The following is a 23,031-nucleotide window of genomic DNA, read 5'->3' as shown; positions in this document are numbered from 1 at the left end:
CTCCAGGAGAAAAAAATAATAATAACAGCAATGTGCATCTTTAAATACAGGTATGGGAACCTACAAGAATGCAAACACACCAATAATTTGCAAACTAATGCAGGGATTATGTGCCAACCCTTTGAGTGCATACTTGCATATGGAAGCAGGCATAGTTTTCACCAGGGCGGCAGAGGGAGCAGAGTTGAGGAGGCTTTTAATCCCTCTGTGAATCCTTCTCTTTCATTTCCTTGCTCTAATGCTGGATTGCAACTGGCACTTCCCTCTCCAGCAGCTAAAAAAAAAATATGTCTATTTGTTTTTTAAACTAAAAGCTAAAAGGAAAGACTAAAGCCCACTTCAGTCAGTTGAACTAGGATAGCGCTGCATGCAGAAGGCAGCATTATCCTCTCCTGAGCTGTAGCTTAGAGCCAGGGATTCTTTCTGTGGGAGCTGTTTTCAGTTTTCAAACAAGGCAGCCTTTCCCCAGTCGGACCTGCACAATGTAATTTAGGCAACAGGTAGCTCTGCATAGTTAAAGTGATCACTCCCTCTGTTACATAATGTGGCTAAATAATAGCACACAGCCTCTCGTTAACACTGGTTATCTTTATTTGGTTTATTTCATTTGCATTATGTTGCTAATGTAACTGTAAAAATCTGATTTGGGGGAAGGGCGATGCATCTGCCCATCCGATGTTTTTCCAGTAGGTGAGAAATCAGTAGTGATGCTGTATGCTGTCAGAAATAACACCCTCTGCTCCCAAATCCAAGTCTGTTCTCCTTCCATGATAAACAGGCAGAAACAGAACCAAACTATCTTCACTCTTTTCCCAGTAGCCAGTCATTCCCCAGACAGATTCCTGTATTTGGGATGGGGTTGTGGTTTTGGACTCTGCAGCAATTACACTGCTAAAATTCCCCTTGCAGCTCTACTAAATAAAGCCTTTTATTAGCTTTATGTAGTAGTTGTGTAAAACTTAAAAACCAAAAAATATCTCCTCTGACACAACTACGAGGGATATTTAGGTAGACGGAAAGCTACTATCTGAATTTGGAAAGAAAAAACAAGGTTAACTTACAGTGGGATCAAGGGATCATTGCTGACTAAGAATGCCAGACCTGGAGCTGGGAAAGCTGAGTTCTACTTGAATACAAAGAACTGAGGCCCTGCACAAATGGAAGTGACCACAGTGCTGCCTGCTAACACTTGACTGCATCAAAGCCGTTAGCAATAGAGGTATTTTATCCCAATTTATTTGATTAGAGACACCAACAAAATTAATCGTTGACTAAAAGAAGTTCCAGCAACTTTGAAGACTTTTAAAACATTTTTATTGCTATGATTATTTTGCTTTAAGCAAACACACGAGGAACCTTGGCTTAAATATTAAGCAAGCGAACGAAGTCTGCAGTACAAGTGCACGTATGCTATATTGGCACAAAATATCAATTACACTTTGTGTAGCTACCGAATTGGGACTTTTGGTCCCAGATTTCAGTTACCAACTCCTAGATTAATTTATACCCAAGGAAAAGTTGTTTTTGTAGTAGAATAATTCAAAACGAGTGTTTTGTCAATTCCTACAAAATGGGAGACAACTCCAAATCCACCCACATTACACAGAGTCTGTTCATTCTTCTTATTTTGCCCTCCCCACCTCTGCCTGGTTGCTGAAGTTGCAGTTTGATTCCTTCTGTCAGATTAGAGCTCTAGAATTTGTCCTTCTATTTCACTCATCTTTTCAATCTTAATTTTTCTGTATTTTCTCCTCTGGCACAGAACAATCACCAAAATAATGACAAAACCAGCAGGCAGTATCACCACTGCCACCACAGCACTGATATCAACAAGCAGTTGCTTCATGCTAAACACTGGTGGCTTTTCATCAACGTAGTAAATGCGTATATTTTCAATAGCCAGATCTTTCCCATTAACAGAGACAAGAAATGTGCTGTCAGAATGAAACACAGAGTCCCCTGTTACGTCTTTTTCCAAGTAATAGGCTACATCAACTATATCTACGTCCCGCTGCTTCAAGTTATTCTGTTTTAGGTGGATTTGGATAAATGGGGAATCGTACTTCACAGCTACGATGTATTTGGGTCGCAGTTTGTAGCGGTTCTCAAACAGACGTGTCAGGGCTTCTGCTACATCAAGAGCTTCGAAGTAATGGGATGTTTCTTTGTGCTTCAGTTCGATGTCGACCCAGTTTGTTCTTATCAGTTCATTGCATATCAAATTTTTGTCACCTTTTCCAGTTCTTCTTATTCCAGCTGTGTTCACGCACCAGCAAGTTCCAGCTTCGTCACACTGTCTGGCTTTGAAGATACCGCTGTCCTCGCAGTCCGGATCATAAATGCCACCATCCAGCAGCTTAACCCGAGGTCTGTAGGAGAGCTTCAGGACAGACATTTCTGCCTTCATCAGCAAGCATTTTGAAGTCAGCGTCGAACAATCTACTGCATGATCTGAACCTACCAGCCTGCAGGTGCAGTTGCCAGATGCATCCTGGTCGCATACTGTCCACTTATTGGTCACGCAGGTACAGCTCTGTGCCGATGAAGCTACCATCAGAATCAAACCCAGCGTAACCCCAAGCAGAGGCTCCATAGCACAAGTACAACGTGTGGGTACAGCTGGAAGTGGCAGCAAGCGTTGTCTGGAGCTTATATCTGCTAGGGGACTCTACTTGTTTCTACACGCTGTTGTGCAGCTCCTTTCTTCAAAGTACAACCAGACCTGACAAACAAGTTCTTCTAAAACAACTGGTCTCTCATGCCCAGATGCCAGAGGAGCTTTCATCTATTATTTCTAAGTGAGCAGCACTGATTGCCCAGATGCCTGACATCCCTGGTGGTGAGGGAGCAACAGGGAGGAGGCAAAAGCAGACCCAAAGCATAGCTCCTGCACTGAGCTTACAGATTAGAGCACAAGGCTTCACCTCGCCTTCTCTCGTCAGGATTTTTATGGAGCACACAGACAAATGCATCTGTAAGAAACTTCCTCTACTTCTTTTGGAGGAAGTCCCACTCATCCGAGGCAATCCTACTCCTCTATGTTCATTGTGATTTTTCCTACCTCTTACATAACTTCTGTATCATCCACTGTCCAGATGCCACTTTCACATCCTTATAAAACTGCAGAGGGCTTTATTTTATGTATGATCCAACAGAACCCCGAAGTAGCTGCCAACTCAGGTAGAAAGACAATTCATCAGTTTGATGAACTTTTACTTAGCATAGGAGAGCAATCTCAGCTTCCACTGCAGAAAGCTTCCCTTTTCCTACTCATCCCAAAGCAGTATTAGGAATGCTAATTTCCTAACTTTCATTACCCTTACAAAGTTGTCAGTGGTTTCTGAAGAAATTTTTCAGTCTGAACTTTGAGTAATGCCTATCACACTACACTCCAGTGGCTCCCCAGTGTCTTAATGATGATTTACAAAGCATGAACCACAATTTCCAGTTAGCATTAAGTCATCTATCTGTTTGTCAAATGGTGTCAGACCCGTTATAAATCATTATTTTGAACAGCACCATTCTCCCATCTGCACAACTTCTGTGCTGCCCTGCAGACAATTCTTTTGGCCTGTTCTGTTTTCCTGAGGGCCTGACCTGCTTTAAATCACCACGAGCAGGGCTGCCTGTAATGATGACTTGTGTGTATGTGAACAGTAGGAAGCTACCCTGGCTACTGATGAGCATTAATGACATGGTGTAGGTTTAGAATTGAAGCTGCAGATGTAAACACTCCCTCTCACTCCATAATCTGTCCATAGACCTCCTCCTGTTTCTAAATCAGCCAAAGAAATTCACGCTACTTAGGGCAGCAAAGATGAGGCAAGTTCTTCAAATCATTCCTGGCTCCTCTTCAGACCTATAGCTCATTACTGCACCTCTTCAATTCCCCTCCTCTAGGATAAAAATATCAGCATTGAAGGTGCTGTAGGAAGTCGTTGTGAACTCCTGATACATTTTTTATGGAATCACCAAGTAATTCAGTTTCCCACTTTGAGGGTTTTTTTTGTTTGCTCTTACAATTGTACTACATCCCAACTCTCATGTCATTTTTATTTCCAAGTAATTAATTTTCCTATCTTAGATATACATAAAATCCATATCCTTCCTTCCAAGTCAAAATCTGTTTAACTGTCAGCTACGTCCTCATGCCATGTCTTTATTTGACGTTATGCGCTTCAGAGAGAGCAGCCTTTGTTTTGCCCTCTGAGATGTCTCACTGAGGACCCTCACCAGCTATAAAATGTTACAGCTCATAACCAGATTCAAAAGACACTACAGCAATTGCTGTATGGCTGAGAGCTGAGCCGCCCTTGTGCTCTGAAAGCACTTTATTGAGCCAAGGTTTTTAGGTGACAGCACTTTCCTCATGCGATGCTCAGCCTTGGTCTGAGCCTCCCATCACCATTTGATAGTTTCTCCTTCCTTACAGACGCAGTGAAACAGAATAAAGCAGTGGTTTTTCAGAAGTAATGTATGGAAGAAAAATGACAGGCAATTAAAACAGATGGTCTGACTTCCCTGCTGGTGGTGATTCTCACTACTGTTACCTTAATTAAAAACTCCATTAATTGCTGCTTCCATCAAAGCTGGTTCAGAGTACACAGCAGTGCTTTTAGTCACCAAAAAAAAAAAATAATGTAAAACTGAGGCAAGAAAAGGGGAAAGCAGGAATAACTTCAAGTTTCCCTGACTGAATTCCATAACTTGCCAAAGTAGCCTGTACTCCTCCATTAACTTTTTTTCCCCACTGTAGATTTTCCTTCTGTAAACATGCAGAGAACAGATTTCTTTCAAAGGCAGGAAAGGAAAAAAAGTCAAGTATATATACACAGTCCCTCAAGGTATTATTTTCTGTTACCTCCTTGAACCCACGCTAAACTGTAACAGCGCTACAAGAGTTAATTGCTGAGAACAGCAGGCTGTAAAAGGAATCCTGTAGGAAACACTGAGTGTTATTTCTTTTGTGATCTCTGCTTCCATGGAAACAATTTTTCTGCACAATTTTAAGTCTCATGAAAATAGGGCAGTAGGTCTGTGTAAAACAGCAAGGCACTTCCAATTAAACCACCAGAATGCTTTCATCCAGGCCATTAAATGCTTTGTTCAGTATCAAACACCATTACCACGTTCCCTGAGACGTGAACGAGCAACTTCCCATGCGCTGGCTCTGCAGCCACGCCGCACACATCCCCATTTCCCTCACAGTTTTGCAGCAGTGTTTCCTTTGCAGTGTTTCCTTCCATTGCAGTGCTGAGCTACAGTGCTCTGCCCCAGCGCAGGTGGCACACTGCTTTTCGCCTGCACAGCTTCTCTCTCCGCTACTCAACAATGTTCTCCATGCCCAGGAACTCCTAGCAGATCAAGTTCCCTGCTGGCGCAGCAGGAATAGAGCTATAACCAACACACTTGAATGAAATTCGGGTAATGCCTATAGTAGTTTGAAAGATAACTTGATGATCACCTTCAGAAGTCACTGCAGTTGCCTGTGGTGGTGAGGGAGAGAGAAAAACTGCATGATATTATTTCAGTGATCCTACAGCTAGGATGCTAGAATTGTTTCTAAGGAAATAGCGTGCAAATACAGCTCCACCATCTCAGCATCACTGCCACAAACCATCCTAATTTTCTGGAGATCAGAGCAGAGAGTTGGTAAGAACAAACGAAAGCAACAGCATACAAACAATGCCCACAAAACTTAATCACTGACCGCAAGGCTGCATACATAAGAATAGTTCTAGCTCTTCGTTCAAAATGACAATCATTTAAGCTGTATTCTGTAGTTTACTTTTTCGTATCATCTGTACCTAAGCTCCCTCTAGTGGTATTACACTGAGCTGAACCAATTCTTCATTCTGACTGGCTTCAAATAAAGAAATAGCAGATGTTATCTTCAAGAAGCTATTATAAGTTTGGAATACATCTTCTGAAGTACAGAATATTCAGTCTTTATTAACAGATTCTTGGATACCATCAGTCAGGAATATCAAAGAAATGAGCGAAAGGGGAAAAAATATTCAAAGAGATATGGACAAGCCCCCCATCCTCACCATGAACAAGGTATAAATAGCTGTGAAAAAATGCTGCTGGTTACTGGGGCAGCAGAACTTCACTCAGACAAAAATGGCCAAGAGCTACATCTTAGGATGCAGGGGTGACTCTCCCAGTTTGAATTCCATCGTTCCAATTGCTGCTCAAGCATTCCCCCTCTCTGGAGGAAATGCTTGGCTAGACGAGACGTGGGGTCTTACATAAACAAAAAAATACATTAGCCTGCAGTATTTGTCCTAAAACAGAGCTAACATAAAAAAATCCAATGAAAAAACACCGAGCTTCTCAATAAACGTATTTAATGCCTTGTATGTGTTTGGTAGCAGAACCGACAGTATTAGTAGCATACATCTCAGAAGCACACAACTTCCAAGCTCATTATTAGACACAAAGACAAAGGACAAAAAGCAGAGCACTTCTTACCATGACTCCTGCCCACAGGATTATTACTTGCCCTGATAGCACACTATTTCCAATCCACATGCCACACGGTGTGGTCACACAGGATTACGGTGGCACTGCCAGCTCATTGCGTGCCCCCCTCACCCTTCCTGCACTTTGAGACACAGCCCATGGAAAACCTTTGGTACCAGATCACCCTTGGGAAACCTGGTGCCTTTGTGTGCACGCGTATCAAAAGCTCAGTTCTGCACAGTATTCTCTGGATATTTGAGTTGCTTCAGAAGTGAGTTTGACTCCAAATTCTTCTGACTTAATGCGACTTAAAACCAATTAATACAACTGTATTACTTTAATTCTTAAGCAGAAAAGCAGCCAGCACGTTCTTACCACTACTTTGGTAACACTGACATTCGTGTATACGGACAAAGAATGGTATCTACTTCATACTGCTGTTACATATGAGGCTGAAATTTCCTTCTAGTTTATAGGAGAACTACAGCTTTTAGTACATACAATATATAGCATATGATTTTTCTGGAGTATCCTATGTAAAACTGCAGCAGAACTCCTCATGCTGCAGATCATCCAGGACAGAACCAACTCAGGACAGAATGCTTTGTCACCAGGAGTGTTGTCTAAATCAGAAATACAGAAAGCCATGCAGTATTTTTAATTAGGAATTCCCAAAGATGATGATTTTGAATATATGCAGAGTCAGCATGCCTTAAACAGATGGATGCACCAAGTTTGTAAGTTATACACAGCAGTGTGATCTAAAACTGTGCACAAACACACCTGGCAGAGAAGAGAAAGGACAGTCACCAACATTTTCCAGACCATAATCCTCAAATGTGCACCGAGAGAACCATCAAACAGCAACTGCTCAGACTTCCACACATTCATGTTCTGCATCTTCCACTTAGGAACTGACGTTATGAGACGTGATGAAAGAAGGTAATTCTAAACTCTGCAAGGAGTTCCCTCATTAGGATGCAACTGTACAATTTTAAAGCTTTTCAGATGAAAAGCTGAAGATTTAAACATATAAAATCTTAAATCCCATTTATAGATGTAGAAGTAGATATACATACATATGTATTTTTCAAATAAGAATCAAATCCATCTTTATCCCTATGAGTACAAAGTCACGTTCTGGCTTGCTTTATGTTTTCAAATATATTTCTTAGATCTAAGAAACTTTGCCCAAGATAAATCTGTGTACTGAGGTCAAAACTCCTCTTGATTTAGAGGGCAAAGTTTAAAGCACGTTTTTCTTTGTGTCCCTCCCCCCCAAAAACGACACACTTCTCTGTTTGTTGCTCTACACTTGCCAACAATGAAGAGCTCGTTTCCACAGGAAACACTGGCAATTAAATGTGGGCAAATCTCAATGATCTGACAGAAAAATATATTATCTTCCTGTAGAATGGAAGATCAGAAAGACTGCAACCTGTAACAAACAGGAGTTCACATTTCCACTGGAAACAAGCACAACTAGTAATGAGAAGACAACAAGTGGCCAGCCTTCTCCACCCAAAATAAAAGCAAGATGGCAAATATGCCAAACAGCTGCTCTGAGTACACATCGTTCATCTCAAAGTGGTCAGTTCTCCCTCTGTGAATTCACTTGAACTCGGACTCTGAAAGCACTGAGGAACAAATCCATGAGTGTCAGATACACGTGCCTGTCAATTAAAAAAATACATGACAACAAAATTCCCAACCTGAAAGAGAGAACTGTGACAGAACGTGAGAGAACTCTCCTCCAAGACTGAAGCACAGTACTGTGGGCAGCCTGTCCTTCTCCCAAACCACAGGCTGGGCTATAAATAATTCACTAACCCTGTGATACATGGTTTCTCTATATGTTAATAGCAAATGCTCCTCACGTAGCCTGATCACACTCACCGGGAGTTCTTCAGTGAACCATAACAAAACAAAGAGACTGGGTACTTTAAGTATTACTATTAAAATGGGTCACAATTTTGAAAGCGTTGACGTAATGCAAGAAGGAAAAGAAACCGGTGGGTGAAATAAGAATTAAACAAAATAAAAATAAAAATCCAGACTTGTTTTGTTTAAGCCATCACACTGACAACGGCCTCAAGTTGTGCCAGGGGAGATTCAGGCTGGGCGTCAGGAAATGCTGCTTTTCTGAAAGAGCGGCCAGGCCTCCTCCCATGGAGGAGTCACCAAACCTGGGGGTGTTCAAGGAACACTCAGATGCTGTGTTGAGGGACATGGATTAGTGAGAATTATTGGTGACAGGACTGTGGGACTGGATGAGCTGTAGGTCTCTTCCAACCTTGGCGATTCTATGATTCTAATTCACTTGAACATTCATTCCTGTTTTCTTCAGCATTACTCTTCTTTTCACTCTTGTACAAGGAAAGGAATAAGTTTTCTATTTGAGTCAAGAACTCTTCAGCAATGAAGCAGCTTGTTACCTTGCCCAAGGTCTTCCTCATGCACTCCAACAGCTAGCCAAGAGAAAATGAAATCTTAAAGTTGTTTTCCTGAATTTTTGTTTCCTTCTTACTACTTGGTATTTCAAACTGGTTTTTAATTTATTTACTTTAAGATCAATTGAACAACACAGATTTCAGAAAAGAACAGCTATGTATGAACAAATGGGTGATTTTCCTACACTGGGCTTTAAAAAGAAAAAAAACAACACTCAAAAAAGAGCCATACTCCACTACAGCAGAAAGGAACAACTCCTCATGATCTGACTGAGCTACTGCTCAGCAACTGGCCATGACAAAAAAGAACTGACAGCCTTTCGTGGGGAGATGTGTATTATTTTGTAAATCACAAGTTTACACAACAGCTAAATTCAAGAGAATTCGACCACCTCAATTTCAGACGTCAGCTGTTTGTAGGCAAAGCCACATTGTGAGGGGAAAAAAGAGACGTGGATAATTACTGTGTATGTTTTCTGTTGATGCCTTTTGCTTTGGGCAGATTTTCTGTTTGGTTTGTGCAATTAGTGTTACAGCTGTAGTTTAGAACCTCATAGTGATGATTACACCAACTGGAAAATTGAAATTCTCACTTATGTGTAATAAACACAGTACAGCTCCACTTCACTGGCAGAATAAAGGACTAGGATCAATCCTCTCTCAACACGTGTGCAGTTCTCACACTGAAAGCACACGACATGCTGAGATGTCATTCATTTGCCATTTGTTCTCCCCCAAAAAGGAGGCTAAAATTTAGCAGCTGCCTGTTACTGCTATGCCCACTATCTCAAGCGAGCATCCTTATTGTCACTGTGTTGGTAAGCAAAAAGCTGCACCACAGAAGTCATTTACCAGGATTAGTCTATGTCTAACATTTAGATGTGACACCTGATGATACTGAACAGATGTATTTCAAATAGTATTTTAAATTACAAAGCCTGAGGACCAAAAGCAGCAAACTTACTTTCTGCAAACAAGTCAGGTCTGAATCTCTATGAAAAATTTTATCCATGGGGACACTGCTGTTGAAAGAAAAGAAGGAAAGCAGGAGAAAGGTTAGAGCAGATTTATTTCTTTACTGGAACACAATAATAAACATACTCAGCTTAGAATTTCTGCATACTACAAAGCAAAACATACCTGTGACAGAATCTGTATTTTTCAATTATCCATCTTGCTTTTTCAAATATTAATTCCCACTGAGGCTCCTCTGACATTTGCTGTATTTCAAATTTGTAGGGCAGGCCTGTAATAAATCAAACAAATACTCACTGCATAACATTTTTACAATACATTAAAAATATCTTCAGGTCACGGACACTTAACACTTGTCAGTGTTAAGGATGTTCAAGTGTGATACTTTGGATGGGAAATTTAATTTTGGTGGGTGTCTGCGTGAGGAACTGTGGAGAACAAGAAGGGAAAAAGAAATCCACAATGTAACAGAAAAATGGCCATGTGAATTGAGTTCTTTTAAGTCAGAACCACTTCATGTCTGTAAGATCTGTGTGGCTATTAAACAAGAAAGAAAGGAAGACTGGTTTCCATGTACAAACTGGCTGATGGAATGCCTGCTACTGTTCCAGGCTTCAGAGGAATCTTCCTGTAGGAAGAAATTCTGCTAGTTTATAGAAGGTACAGAGGTGTGGAGGGGCAAATCTAGGAAATATTCTGAAAGGGTTACTTGGAAAGCACAAAGTCAGGTACCAAAAATGAGAGAAAGTGTTAAATTTCAGATACTCAAAAAATAATAATAATAATAATCATCATCATCATCATCATAATTAAAAAAAAGCAAAAAAAATCCCTACTTTCCCAAGATCCTAAGAATTCAATGAGATGAGTTGCATGCTTTCAAACTACACCTCAGTGTAATGAAAATAGAGCAATCGATACGATCTGTTAGTTGAACCTGCAGAAATATTTATAGATCTCATTAAATACTGATTTTGTTCCTTTGCACAGAACTACAGCACTACTGCTACAGTGTAACACATCTCAAGAGGCAGCTGAGATGCTCTCTTATAAGATGCAGTTTTCAGAGGAAAACAGAAATATTAAATCATCTCAGGTGGAAAATGTAGGTGATAAGAAAATGCCTACTTCTAAGGCCAGATAGCATTCCCATAGATTTTAACTCCACAACACAGGTGTGGCACAAATGGGAAACAGAAGGAAAGAAAGCCCAAAGAACTAAACTTTATAGTACAAGTACTGCACAAATGTGATCACCACTTCACTTCCCCAAGTCTCCAGGCAGATGGTCTCCATTGCTTACAACCACAGGAAAAACAGAGGGGGAACTGTCAGATCACATGGCCTCTTATACTAGCTTGCCAAAACATTGGATATGTTCATGTTTGGATACAGAAATCAGGTCTTAAAATGGGAGAAGGAAGGAGAAGAGAGAAGAGGCAGAGACCACGACCATATTCTGTTATCCTGGGATTTGTCCTCAGATTATCATCAGGTAACAAGAGGAAAACCCCATCAACAGTAGAAATTCCAAACGTTTTATATTAAGTGTCTGAACTACTCCAGAAAGAAAGACATCCTGTTCTCACAAAACATCAGTTATGTTTTTAAGCAGCCATGTACTTACTCTCTTTGGTTGAGATTCATGCCAGCACACCATTTCTAGGATCTGCTTGATAATTCATCTTTTATATCTGCATTTTCCTGGACAGCTGGCAAGTTTGATCCCTCATCCTTCTGAATATTTAGTTACTCAAGTAAGAATTTGCCACCACTACAGCAGCCAAATCTTTGCTATAGTATTTCTGGCCTCCTCTGACAGAGGATTTAAACTCTGCTGCTTTACAGAAAACAAGTAAAGCATGTGAAAGAGTTTCCCAGATTTTCATGTGGACACTGTATGTAAGCATACCTTGCTCCGACTCCTTTCTTTCTTTCCCAGATTGTGAGAAATACTACAATGTCAGTAAAGATTTTATCTCTTCATGCCTTTCCATATTCTTCTAACAGCAAGGGCTACTTGCAGGACTATCCCTTAGGAGCAATTCCTCATTTCGTACAGTGCAAGTCCTTCCTTAGCAATGTACACCTGCTTCTCAAGGCCTGGCTCAAGAGTATGCAATATTTTTCCCCCTAACATCTAAAAGGATAAGAGAAGCTAAAACAGTGGGGAAACTATCAGTACTTACGGTAGGAACCATCAGAGCTGATCTCATCACTGATCACCAGGCAAGTAATCTGAGAGTACGGCAGAGGATTGTTTCGGTTGTAAGGACTCACAATCATTCCAATGAACATGGCACCGCCCCTGGAGAAATAACTCTGAAAAACCAACAAAACCACACATCAGAAATAAGCCTTTTTCACAACAGCATCCTGAAATCAAAGGACAGACAAGAATAGTGGGAAGTCTGGGAAGCATTCATACATATTCAACCTCATTTAAACCAGCCAGCATCAGCATGCAGCATGAAGTACAGAACAACACACGAACATGCTCTGAACAAGCAACAGGGCAGAAGTGTGCATTAACATTGTGAATGGGCCTGAGGGGTTTGCACTTTCTTTGGTTATTTATTATTAATGTACAGACCAGTAAGTACCTGGTATTTAGCTTGAGTGTCAATATCTCGTATGGAGGGGTTGGGGTCAAACGCTGGGTGGGAATGGTACCACCCAATAACACCGTATCCTCTGGCAGCAAGTGTTTCTGAGGCCTGTGTTTGAGATACAGGATCCATCTCACACTGCAGCCCTGTACTGAGGCTATTGCACGGCTCTGCTGCACAAACCTGTTAAGAAAGTCTCCAGATGGATAAATGCAAGAAATCTTAATCAGTTCAATAAGATTCATTTAGAGAATTCTAAGTCGCGTGCCAGATCTTCCTTGTGAAAGAGCTGACGAGCCAACACTTTAACACACAGCATGAAAACCATTTCAAGATTGTGGTAATTAACTTCAGCTTCCATATGCTTGAAGTAGAAGCCCCGGAGAAATAACATTTGCATCAATTCAAATGCAACAGTTTTAATGACTTAGAGAAAATGGAAAAAAGATAAACACTTACTTCCACAACTTTATCAGCTTCAGAGTATCTTCCACCTAGCAACCCTATTACTTCTGCCATAGACACATGTGAGTGCTAAAATGATATTAAACATCATTATTAAAGTTCAAGCTGTATAATTTCTCCTAAGTTTGATTTGCACTTGACAGACCACATTGGCTTCACAATTGCAATTCAGTAATTTCTCAATGACATTTATAAGGAGAACTTAGGACAGCTAAAGATGCTAAAATAGCCAGTGGTTCAATTTAAAGCAAACAAAAATGTGTTTGCTTATTATACATATGCATGTTTATAATGCACCTGTATAACACTTCCATCCATTAAGCAATGCTAACTTCAGAAACCCCACAGCATTCAAAAACTGCATGAAGTAAATACTGCGTTGCCAAATCCAACCACGTTGCCCATCAAACCCCCTCCCAACACATACATCACAGCTTTCTGTAAGATAAAACTTCCTCCTCACCAAATCCATTATTAAAAGTGCTTCTGAAGACACTTTCACCTGAAAAGGTTCCTGAAATCACAAACACAACAATGAGCATAATGAAAGTAATGTAAGTAACTAAAGCATGATAGATATTCACTCACAGATACATACCCGTTTTTCTTCAGTGAATAAACAGCATGGTATCAGCTGAAAGGGATCAAAGGAACTATAAAACGAAAGAAAATGTCTCTAAAGATGCAGGACAGTCAGGAAACTTTCCTAGTTTCCCACTGTCTCCTCAATAGAGGAAGAAGAGGATTTCTTTACTGTGTGTTTTTCATCTGATACTACGAAGCCTTCCACCAAATGCAGAAGTTCACCTCCCACACTTTTGAATTTCAGCACTAAACATCTGAAATGCTACAAGTCATTTCTGCCCACGACACACATTACTGATTTGCAGTGTTCCAGCCCGATGCCATGCAAGCCAATTGTTTTATTTCTATAAGATCTGTTTTAGAACATGATGTACAGCAAATACCTTTTTATTTGTCTTGAACCTTTAGATGATTTTGCAGGCTTCAGTTTTTCTTCTTCTCTTCTTCTTGCTAATTCTTCAGCAGACAGATGCTAAAAAATAATTGCAAAAACCTGTCTCAGTGTCTTGAATGAATCCTCGACATCACTGCCCTCCTTATGTGCCACCAATTACAGTCTCCCACTGTAAGCTGTGGCCACAAAGTACCAGAACACCTTTTCAGGGATCAGCATTTTCACATTTCATTGCAAACCAAAGCTGTGTTTTGCAGAAGGTGTATTTACTAACCAGGGCTGTACAAAAAACACTTCTGTCAGCATAACACAACAGAAGTGACTGTTACACATGCTTACCACTGAAGGCTGTGAACTTAAGTGATTTGTTTGTTTGTTTGTTTTTGTGAGGGAGTGTTCAAGAATAACAGAATGTTTCCTGTTCTTCACTTTTTCCTAAATTCTGAACTTGTAAGAATGGATGGGCTTGAGGAAGCATCTCCCACATCTTTAAAACCTTAAAACATCTCCACAGAGGGCAGCACTTCTGGAGATACTGCTAGAATCCCTGCTAACTCACCAACTCACATCACCTGCATTACAAGCACAAAGAAACCACGCTGGACCTAAAGAAAAATAACTTCATATATTATTCTCTTGTACTGTTCAGTAAGGCTGAAGGGAACTAACAGAGCAACAAGATTTTCTGAGAACTAGCCCAATTCCTCTCACATCAAGGATCAAGTTCCACATTGTACACAGTCTGCATACACTATCAAGGCTGCTCTGTTCTAAAGCTCTGTCCTAAACACTCAGGATAAACAAGGATAGTCAGGATAAATATTCAGGATAAATGTAACTTAGTGTTCCGAAATCCAGAGTGAACAAGAGTTAAGCAACTCCTTTTTCTTTCTGGAAAAGGGAACCAACCTTTTCCTGCCAGATTCATGGCAAATCTGAACTAAATAAAACAGACATGTGCCAAAATTAGGCCGATTTTTTTTCGTTATAAGCAAAAGGAATCAGTACAGAAATTAATGTCAGCTTTTCCTGATCCTCGATGATTTGATATTTTAACCTTAGCACTGCATTAAACCATCCCCCACCACATCAAAGGTGTAACTAAACTGAGGCAAAAACACTTTTTCTTTAACTAAAGGGTCATGAAGTTCGATACAAGATGAGGCAAAGAGCTCTGCAGGTGTCCAGCTGTGTAGATCCATCCATGTTCACAGCATGAACACTTTTGCTAAGACCGAAGTGCAGCCACTTATCAGCAGATGTAACAGCTGCAGGATTTATTCTAACAGCAAGCAATAACCAATAATCACATATGTAAATGAAGGCTCAAAACCAGGTTACCTCAAATGTCTGCCCTTCCAAATCCTTGGCATCACACCAGTTTCCCCAAGGGTCTCGGACTCGCCGTCTTCTTGTACGCTGCAGAAAGTAAATCATCACAAATCAAGGATCAAACTGACACAAAAAAATGCCTTTGCTGTGTTTAATCAGCTGTAAGAACACCATCCAAAAGATCACTGCCACGTGAGCTTTCCTAACACTGTGACATACTTCCAGAAAAGAGAAAACACCCTGGAGTTCTGCAGAATAGTTCACAATCTGTCACAAAATATCATCAGCGATGTTTTCAGGTTTTTAAGGCTGTAAAGAACACCTGGATATCAATCCATGGAACATCAACGTCCCTCACAGCAACAGCAAACTATTATCCAACTGTGAATTATAGCACAGACCATGCAGAAAGCTATCAACCAGTATGTGTGTGCCTGTGTAAGCTACTGTTCCTCAGCTGAAGCTTTTTTTTTCCTTTAATGAGATTGATTTTGTTTTCTTCTCATCAGCTGATTTATTTCCCTATGAATTACTTCAAAATGCTACAATAAATGTAAATATGAACATTACATCTGGCAAACCTTGGTAATTCATCTAATTATGAATGAGTTACTACTTAATTGCATGCATAAGACTCTCAGCAAGTCAAATCACACACCCAGTCTACTTAATGATTAAGACACAAGCAACTTAACCTCACTCTACTGATGCACTCCACTCTTTTCAGACTAATTTATGTGAACAGATTTTGGGGTGCTGGGGAGGAAGCGGTTGGGATTCCAGGAAAAAGACTGTACCAAATCTTAGGTCAGTAGCTGGGCAATTAACGTGCAAGAGAACAGAAAACAGAACAGATACCAGTCAAAAAAAATAATTCTGCTTAAACTGATATTTTAACTGAAGGGTGCTCTAATGAAACTGCAAACTGAACAAGAGGAGGAGTTTCCTGAGATGGCCTGGCTTGAAAAGACCCTCATGTCAAACTTTCCACCACGCACTCTCTTCCCCTTGACCCCAAGACATACCATGGACTGCAAACGCTGAGCAAGCTGGTATGCTTCCACTGTGTCTTTGCCTTCCTTGGACCGAGATTTATCAGCTGGTTGTGGTCTGTTATAGACAGCCTGTTCTGCAGGAAATACAGGAGATACACACTGTGCTTCAGTAACGTTTGAAGGGATACAAATGCCACAGAGGAAGAAAAAAGCGACATCGAGACAGATTTTGATGGTTATGCTGATGAGTGATTATACAGTTTTCTCTCACTACCACAGCATTTCCAAGAAGGGAAAAATCTCCTTCCACTAATTCATTTGAAATAACTTCCATTTTAGACAGGATTTATTGTAGGATATTCCTTCCTACCAAGGTGTTTATCCTTCAGCTTTGGACCAGAGTCAACCCATTACAGGGACTCCAAAACTGAGCATCAACTGACAGTAACTTTTAGGTGTCTACAAATACTTTTAGCATGCCAATTAATTTCAACATTTGTATATTGTTTAAAAAAAAAAAAAAAAAAAAGTAGCCTTGAGGGTGGAGACTGTTTTATTTCCAAAATGATTCAATATGGGGAAGCAGGAAAAGAAAAACATCCATTCTTCACATGAAAATATTTGTTTTAATAAGAAAGCAGACAAGCAATAGCTGGTCTCAGCACACGCTGACTGAAATTTAAGTTCTGAATCAATTCTGATAGAAGTTCTTTGTTTGTTTGTTTGTTTTTACCACAGCCAAAGTTAATTGCTCCTATTAATTCCAAGTACGTGTGGATACGTCCAATACAGTTCACATCACCGCAGTTCTTAAGGCCTGGACGCACTGAGGTCTTATTCAGGTATTTGGGTTTACATCTCTCCCTGAAATAAAACAGAACACATCATCCAATAGAAAACAAGTCAGGGGGAGATGAGAAACGAAGTGTTTGACCCCGATGCAAACACCACACACTGCTGTGCAGAGCAATCACAGCAAAAACACAGGTTTCACAAAACATATGCACTTATTTGAGCTTGCTACCTCTCCAAGATGGAACATCAGAGTTTCTTTGCTACTAGAATAAGCTGTTAGCACGGAAAGCATTCAGTGAGAACCCACTAAAATTTGCTAATTCTTTCTACTAAGAAGCAAAGTAACCCAGCCAGTGAGCACGCACAAAACAGAACTGCAACAAGCCATTCAGCCTGCTACCACAAATATTAAAGGTTCTTTGAACTGATTTTTTTTGGAGATGGAATATAAGATATTCCACTGTACAAACACCACTCAAAAGTGGTTCTTAATTTGAAAAATTATTTGGTCAACATTATTTCCTCCAGTGCAAAGCGTTGCTTCCTGCTGCTCTTCTGCATGGGCACTACCACACATATCAGTAACGAATTAGAGCAGGTCTTCTGAAGAAACATTTATTGAAAATATCTAAGGATTCTTATATGCTGGATGACAAAAGCAAAAGAAAAGAAGTGTAACAAAAACTGAAGTGGTTTATTCTGATATATATATAGGACACAAACTTCCATAATGCTTCAAAAAGCACTTCCACTGCTCAGCTAACAGAATCCCAGAATCGGGAAGAGATGAAAGCAGCAACACCCATCAGTGCCATTCACTGATCACCTTCAGATTATTACTACAAACTTACTTCTACTCTTTTCAAAACCTGTTTGTACTGTTTTAACTACAACAAAGCAGGTCAAGAGTGATTTTAATGACTCGCTGAAAGAAGTGAAATGAACGCCTCTTACCACTGATCCAAAATATAATTCCTAATTTTCAAGTAACGCTCTGGTGTTTTGGCCTGGCGTCCTTCAAAGAATTCAGGAATAGCTTGCTTCTCTTCTTCCAGGATGATGCTTCTATCAATCTCCACTTCTTGATCAGGTGGCTTAAGAGCCTCTGCTTCTTCTTGGTGATCTTCATCCACTTGGCAGGGGGGATGAAAAAGCAGTCCATTATCAGCCAGGTCTCTCTGCTCCTCATGAAGCTCCTGCTCAGTTATTTGTCTAGCACCATGAGATGCTCCTGTTGTGCCCTGTTCAGCTCTCTCTATAAAATCACTGCACTGCTGGTAATCCAAGTTCACAGATTTATCACCATTCACGTGCTGAGAACACGTCGCTACCTGAGATGGTAACGCATCCACTGTGGGTTGCTTGGCATTCTGAGAGTCTTCTTTCAGCAAAGAAACAGCAGAACTACGTCCAGCACTTGGACAAGGATGCTCCGTTCCTTTTGTTTCTTCAGCTGGACTTTCTGAAATTATAGACAGTTCAGATTTTCCAACATCTTGCTGGAAAGCAGGAGAAAACAGTTCATCCATGTCATCAGTTATATCTACTTCTTCATCGTCTGACAGCTTTTCGATTTTCACTGCATTCAGGTTAGGGTCTGCACGGCCTCTCAAGTTTCCAGCTGACCACGCTTCTACCCTTACCCCATCTTCAGTGGGAAGGCTGCCACCATGCTGACTTTGCTCTTCTCTTTCAGAACCATCGTTTTTTGCCTAAGGAAAGCATAAAATACTTTAAGAAGGGACAGAAAATAGGAACAATCCCCTCTGCCTCCCAGAAAGTCAGGACAATTTTACTTGACAGCAGACAGACATTCTGAGATAGGTGTCTGATGGGCTGACAAAGCAATAGAAATACTGAAATCATTTAAAGCAAACTAACTTCACAACAATACTCAAAATACCTGTTTACCTTGTTCTTAAAGTACTGCCTGGCATAGCTCTTTACTTGTAGCACAGTACGACTCCCAATCAACTTGGCAATTTTTGTCCAGCGGCGGCCAAACTTCACCTAGCACAACAAAGCACAGCCGAGTTACCCAGCCTCTAACATTCCAGTTTATACCCAATTGTATAAAAGCTCAGTTACACATTGCAAACACACAAACAGTACAGCTGAACCCCAGAAGCTCAGTGATCACCTCGCACCGAGAAAAGCATTGCATCCAACAGTAACAAGCGTTGCTATTCCTCACTCAGTGTAGACATGCAGTAAATTCCATTGCCTACTAACCCAAGGAATCCTACTGAAATGAGTTTACACTTGCTGAAGCAAACCCTATTGCATTCAGCACTACACAACTATGTAATCTCTGAAGATCTTATAACACTAGCTGCAGGATTTCACTTTCCTTAGTTGACTTACCCTATGCAGTTAGTTAGTTAAAGCATGCTCAATGACAGGAGTGTGGGTGTGCAATTCAGGAAGCAACATATTTCAGATATTTTGTGATCTCAAATTGTAATCAGACCCAAGTGAACAAAGCATGCTAAACACAGAGCCATTTCTGGCAATTCATCAGTACAGATCTGATTTATAAAAACACTGAGTATACACGGTAATTAATTATCATCAAATTAGAAGTACACGAGTAGAAGCAGCTAAACACAGCATGCTTATTTGTGGTTAGTTTATTATTTAAGATAACTCAATGATCTATTCAAAACATTACACATCAATGCAATCATACCAGCCCTTGTTCAAATAGTTCTTTTTCTTCTGATGTCCACTTCAATGAGTAGCTACCTGGTTTTGTAGGAGATCGCGCCCTACGAACAGGAAGGAAATGAGGTGAAGTCTCTTAAACACATCTTCCCAAACCCCTGTAACTGAAGACAGCCCCTGCATGACCAGAGCACTACTGATCATCTCCTGTCAAGCTCATGGTGCTGTGTGAAGCACCAACTTGGCTGACAGACTGGGAAACGTGTCAGCTTCTCCATCACAAAGAAAGACTCCAGATAACCATGACACCCAACCAAATTTTTTTAAATAAGGGCCACTGTGCTACAAAACAAACCAACAAACCAGCAACAAAGCACAACAAGTTATTTTACTACAGGCCTTTTGCTACATACAGTGTTTCTGCTAATAGAAATAACAGCTAGGGAGCTAACATTTTAGGTGTGCATTCTGTAATTAAAAAAATGGAAGCTGTGCTGAAAAAAAGGCAACTGTGACAATGTACGTACATGGCTTTTCCAGTTTTCTTATGTGGGCTGCAAATACAAAAACAGAATGAAATTAGAAGTTATTAAATGTGATACAGTTGCACATACCTGCAATTAACCAGCTTTTAATTTTCTTATTAATTCCTTATTATCTGAGAGCTTTCCCAGAACACAGCTTACCTTTTCACAGATCTTTTTTCTGCTTCCTTTTGACTGAGCCATATTTTCTCAGAAAGTGATTTATTTGAGAGATAATATCTGAAATTGTTACTAAGAAAGTCTTCAAAGTATCGAAGATGTGAGAATTCTAGAAATGTGACTGATCACATTGGTTCATAATAATTCAGTCGTAGAAATGCTGCATGTATGGCTTTAGAAACTGAGATTTCACATGCTCTTATTAGTTTAATACAGAAGGCAGTGATGCTTGGTTTCTGAATGCACACACTCACTTACAGCAGTGAGCTAAGTGCCCTGTTCCTACAATAGGCTTTTGCTTTTTTGACACAGAAACCATAATGAAGTAACTTTCTTTGTACTGATGCCTTACCCATTTTCAGTTTAACTCTCAATAACTCATTACGTTGGGAAAATTCCTTTATTTTCTTGTTTCTTTTCTTACTCATAGTCACAGAAGGAATACAAAAATGAATTGGAGCAATTGTTGGTGAAAACAGCTGTTTGGGCAGGTTTGCTTTGGCTGTGTCAGCACAACGCCGGAGGTAGCACTGAAAAAGCAGCTGATGTGGAAAGGAGCACAATTTCAGGCACCAGGAGCAGCCTGAAGCTGAAAAGCCTTGCAATCCTATTCTTAATACTCTCAACTGACCACATCAGGATATTTTGTTTCCAATGCCTCAACTATGTAATTGTGGCTATGGATACTGATCAGGCTGAAGAAGCCACAGACTTACTAGCAACAGGAGGAGCTATGGTAGCTATCTGACTTAATTAAGTGACAGTGCTTCAGTCACACTGCCAAGGAACCAATTTGGCCAGTTCCTTTGTAATTAAGAAGCAAATCAGAAAAAGGATACTCTTCCTCCAGCAGCATTTTCTCAATGACAGCCCTGTTTTCTTCACTAATGCTGCTGTCCAGCGTCCACGGCTGCAAACAACACAAACACTTCTTAATCCTTGGATTCTGTTATGCTGTTATTTAAGTATCAAGAATCAATACATAAACAGCTTCTGAAAATAAGCAAAAAATAGTTTCTAATAAGCTAAAAGGGGATGTACATGGAGGTAAGACTGAAGTGGTAATAACCTTGCTAGAAGCACCATTCAATTAAAAATAACTTACAAGACTGTTATCAGTTCTCCAAGATGAATCAAGGTAGTGATCCTGCAGTAAGCTTGATGCTGTGTTTTCATGACCTCTGAAAAGAAGTCCCATATTCAAAACCACAAATACATTCAATCAGAACGAATGCATCATTAGCAACTATACCATGAACAGAAGAACGAGATCCTAAAATTAAAGTCACACATTGTAGACTGTAGGCACTGTTATTATCTTATAATATTCTATAAGGCGCAGCCTAGCTGCCCCTGAGTAAGTCAGCTGTTAGTATTCCAGACTGAACATCTCACCTATCTCGTTGCAAACCATACAAAATACCAGTGAAACCCTGCACAGTAAGAAGTCCCATCCAGAACCACTGAAAGTAGAAGGGACTTTGCAAAATACATACAGAAGAAAAATACCAGAACTTCATGGATAGTACAGACAATGCATCTGTTTAACTGTGTCATTCACTTGTGTTATTCCCAGTTAACATTGCTCTACCTTTGTGAGGTAAGAACATTTGCCTTAACAAAGCAATAATGTTTGCCTGTAGAGGACAGCTTCTGCTGCCAAAAGGTTTAACAAAATCTCATCACGTGGGATAGTCAGCACTCTTACAGACTTTGTCCAGACTATGCTTACCTTTTCCTGTCAGTATTTGCTTTTTACCTTCAGAAAACCATCACTAATCAACTTTGTTCTACCTTAACATAGCAAAAACCACCCGGTAATTTATGTAATGCCTTGTCATCCAAATCTTTGCTTCCAGAACATGGAGACTTGCCTAAGGAGCCATCAGCCCTCTCTCCCTTGCTAGAGTACTAAAAGCAAATTCTCTTGTACTCTGAACCGCTTTGTGCCACCAGTTCCCACATCTCTTTGCAAGCAGGCACATATCCTCGTGTGTGCAAGACAACAGTTACTGCTGTCAGCTCAGCAGCCCGATACCCCGTCCAGCAGTGCAGCAGGAGGTGCTGCTCCACACCACACACGGCCTGCTTTCTGTCACAGGACGATTCCCCTCCTCTCTCCCAGCACCGCTGGATCGGGTAACACCGCTGTCCGCTCGCTCCACAAGTCGGTCAGACGTGCCTTAGCTGCGAACCGTGCCCTGTGTGACAGCCCGTTCCACGCCTGTGGTGCAGATTCGCTCCCTAACCGCCCGCCCTTCCCGCTGCACGGCCCCACGCCGTCCCCTCAGCCCTGTCGCACAGCTCAGCGCCGCTGCTCCGCTCCCTGCGAGGACCCGCGGCCGCAGTAAGGCCTCCCCTCAGCCTCTTTGCTCCGGGCCGAACAAACCGAAGAACTCAGGCTCCCGGCAACGGCCGGGCGCGGTACCGGCGGTGTGCCCGCGCACGACCCTCACTCACTCTGAGGCCGCCTCCTCTGGCGCGGTCGCCAAATCCCCCTCCACATCCACCTCCGGCTCCTCCGCGGCCATGATAGCGGGCTCACACCTCTCGCGAGAAGAGTCGCAGTCTCGCGAGACGAGGCAGAATCGAGGGGCT

The 23,031-nt window shown here is 41.0% G+C and overlaps 2 protein-coding genes across 5 annotated transcripts; both read right to left on the bottom strand.

Annotated features, from left to right (window-relative positions):
- Nucleotides 1-1,297: 1,297 nt before the first annotated feature.
- TACSTD2 (tumor associated calcium signal transducer 2) lies at nucleotides 1,298-3,898 on the bottom strand. Its single transcript, XM_052666289.1, has one exon. It carries the CDS (start codon nucleotides 2,591-2,593, stop codon nucleotides 1,685-1,687), a length of 909 nt encoding a protein of 302 aa, XP_052522249.1. The 5' UTR covers nucleotides 2,594-3,898; the 3' UTR covers nucleotides 1,298-1,684.
- Nucleotides 3,899-6,333: 2,435 nt separating this feature from the next.
- MYSM1 (Myb like, SWIRM and MPN domains 1) lies at nucleotides 6,334-23,025 on the bottom strand. Of its 4 annotated transcripts, none has more exons than XM_052666221.1 (20): nucleotides 22,894-23,025; nucleotides 21,539-21,614; nucleotides 21,273-21,343; nucleotides 20,416-20,493; nucleotides 20,257-20,283; nucleotides 19,755-19,833; nucleotides 18,977-19,075; nucleotides 18,020-18,777; nucleotides 17,004-17,134; nucleotides 16,301-16,404; nucleotides 15,285-15,362; nucleotides 13,933-14,021; nucleotides 13,563-13,617; nucleotides 13,428-13,478; nucleotides 12,959-13,033; nucleotides 12,494-12,682; nucleotides 12,080-12,212; nucleotides 10,056-10,161; nucleotides 9,880-9,937; nucleotides 6,334-8,933 (listed from the first exon to the last, which is right to left on the bottom strand). In XM_052666221.1, the coding sequence occupies exons 1-20, from the start codon at nucleotides 22,962-22,964 to the stop codon at nucleotides 8,769-8,771; spliced, it is 2,493 nt and encodes an 830-aa protein (XP_052522181.1). In that variant the 5' UTR covers nucleotides 22,965-23,025; the 3' UTR covers nucleotides 6,334-8,768. The 4 variants fall into 4 exon arrangements, with proteins under 4 accessions (XP_052522181.1, XP_052522183.1, XP_052522184.1 ...); XM_052666223.1 differs by having other exon boundaries at nucleotides 9,880-9,934; XM_052666224.1 differs by lacking the exon at nucleotides 12,959-13,033.
- Nucleotides 23,026-23,031: the final 6 nt, after the last annotated feature.

Source organism: Tympanuchus pallidicinctus, unplaced genomic scaffold (genome assembly GCF_026119805.1).
Source record: "Tympanuchus pallidicinctus isolate F22 unplaced genomic scaffold, pur_lepc_1.0 scaffold7, whole genome shotgun sequence".
NCBI classification, from domain to species: Eukaryota; Metazoa; Chordata; class Aves; order Galliformes; family Phasianidae; genus Tympanuchus; species Tympanuchus pallidicinctus.
The sequence above is the reverse complement of the archived record's forward strand: the minus strand, read 5'-3'. Positions and strand labels throughout refer to the sequence as shown.

What these genes read in the sequence shown, in the direction of transcription:
- MYSM1 (XM_052666221.1), bottom strand. Translation starts at nt 22,964, where the DNA reads ATGGCCGCGGAGGAGCCGGAGGTGGATGTGGAGGGGGATTTGGCGACC. An exon ending in GGTTCAAGACAAATAAAAAG is followed by an intron (nt 13,618 to 13,932) that starts GTATTTGCTGTA and finishes TTCGTTTTATAG; the next exon opens with TTCCTTTGATCCCTTTCAGC. An exon ending in TATTCACTGAAGAAAAACGG is followed by an intron (nt 13,479 to 13,562) that starts GTATGTATCTGT and finishes TTGTGATTTCAG; the next exon opens with GAACCTTTTCAGGTGAAAGT.
- TACSTD2 (XM_052666289.1), bottom strand. Translation starts at nt 2,593, where the DNA reads ATGGAGCCTCTGCTTGGGGTTACGCTGGGTTTGATTCTGATGGTAGCT.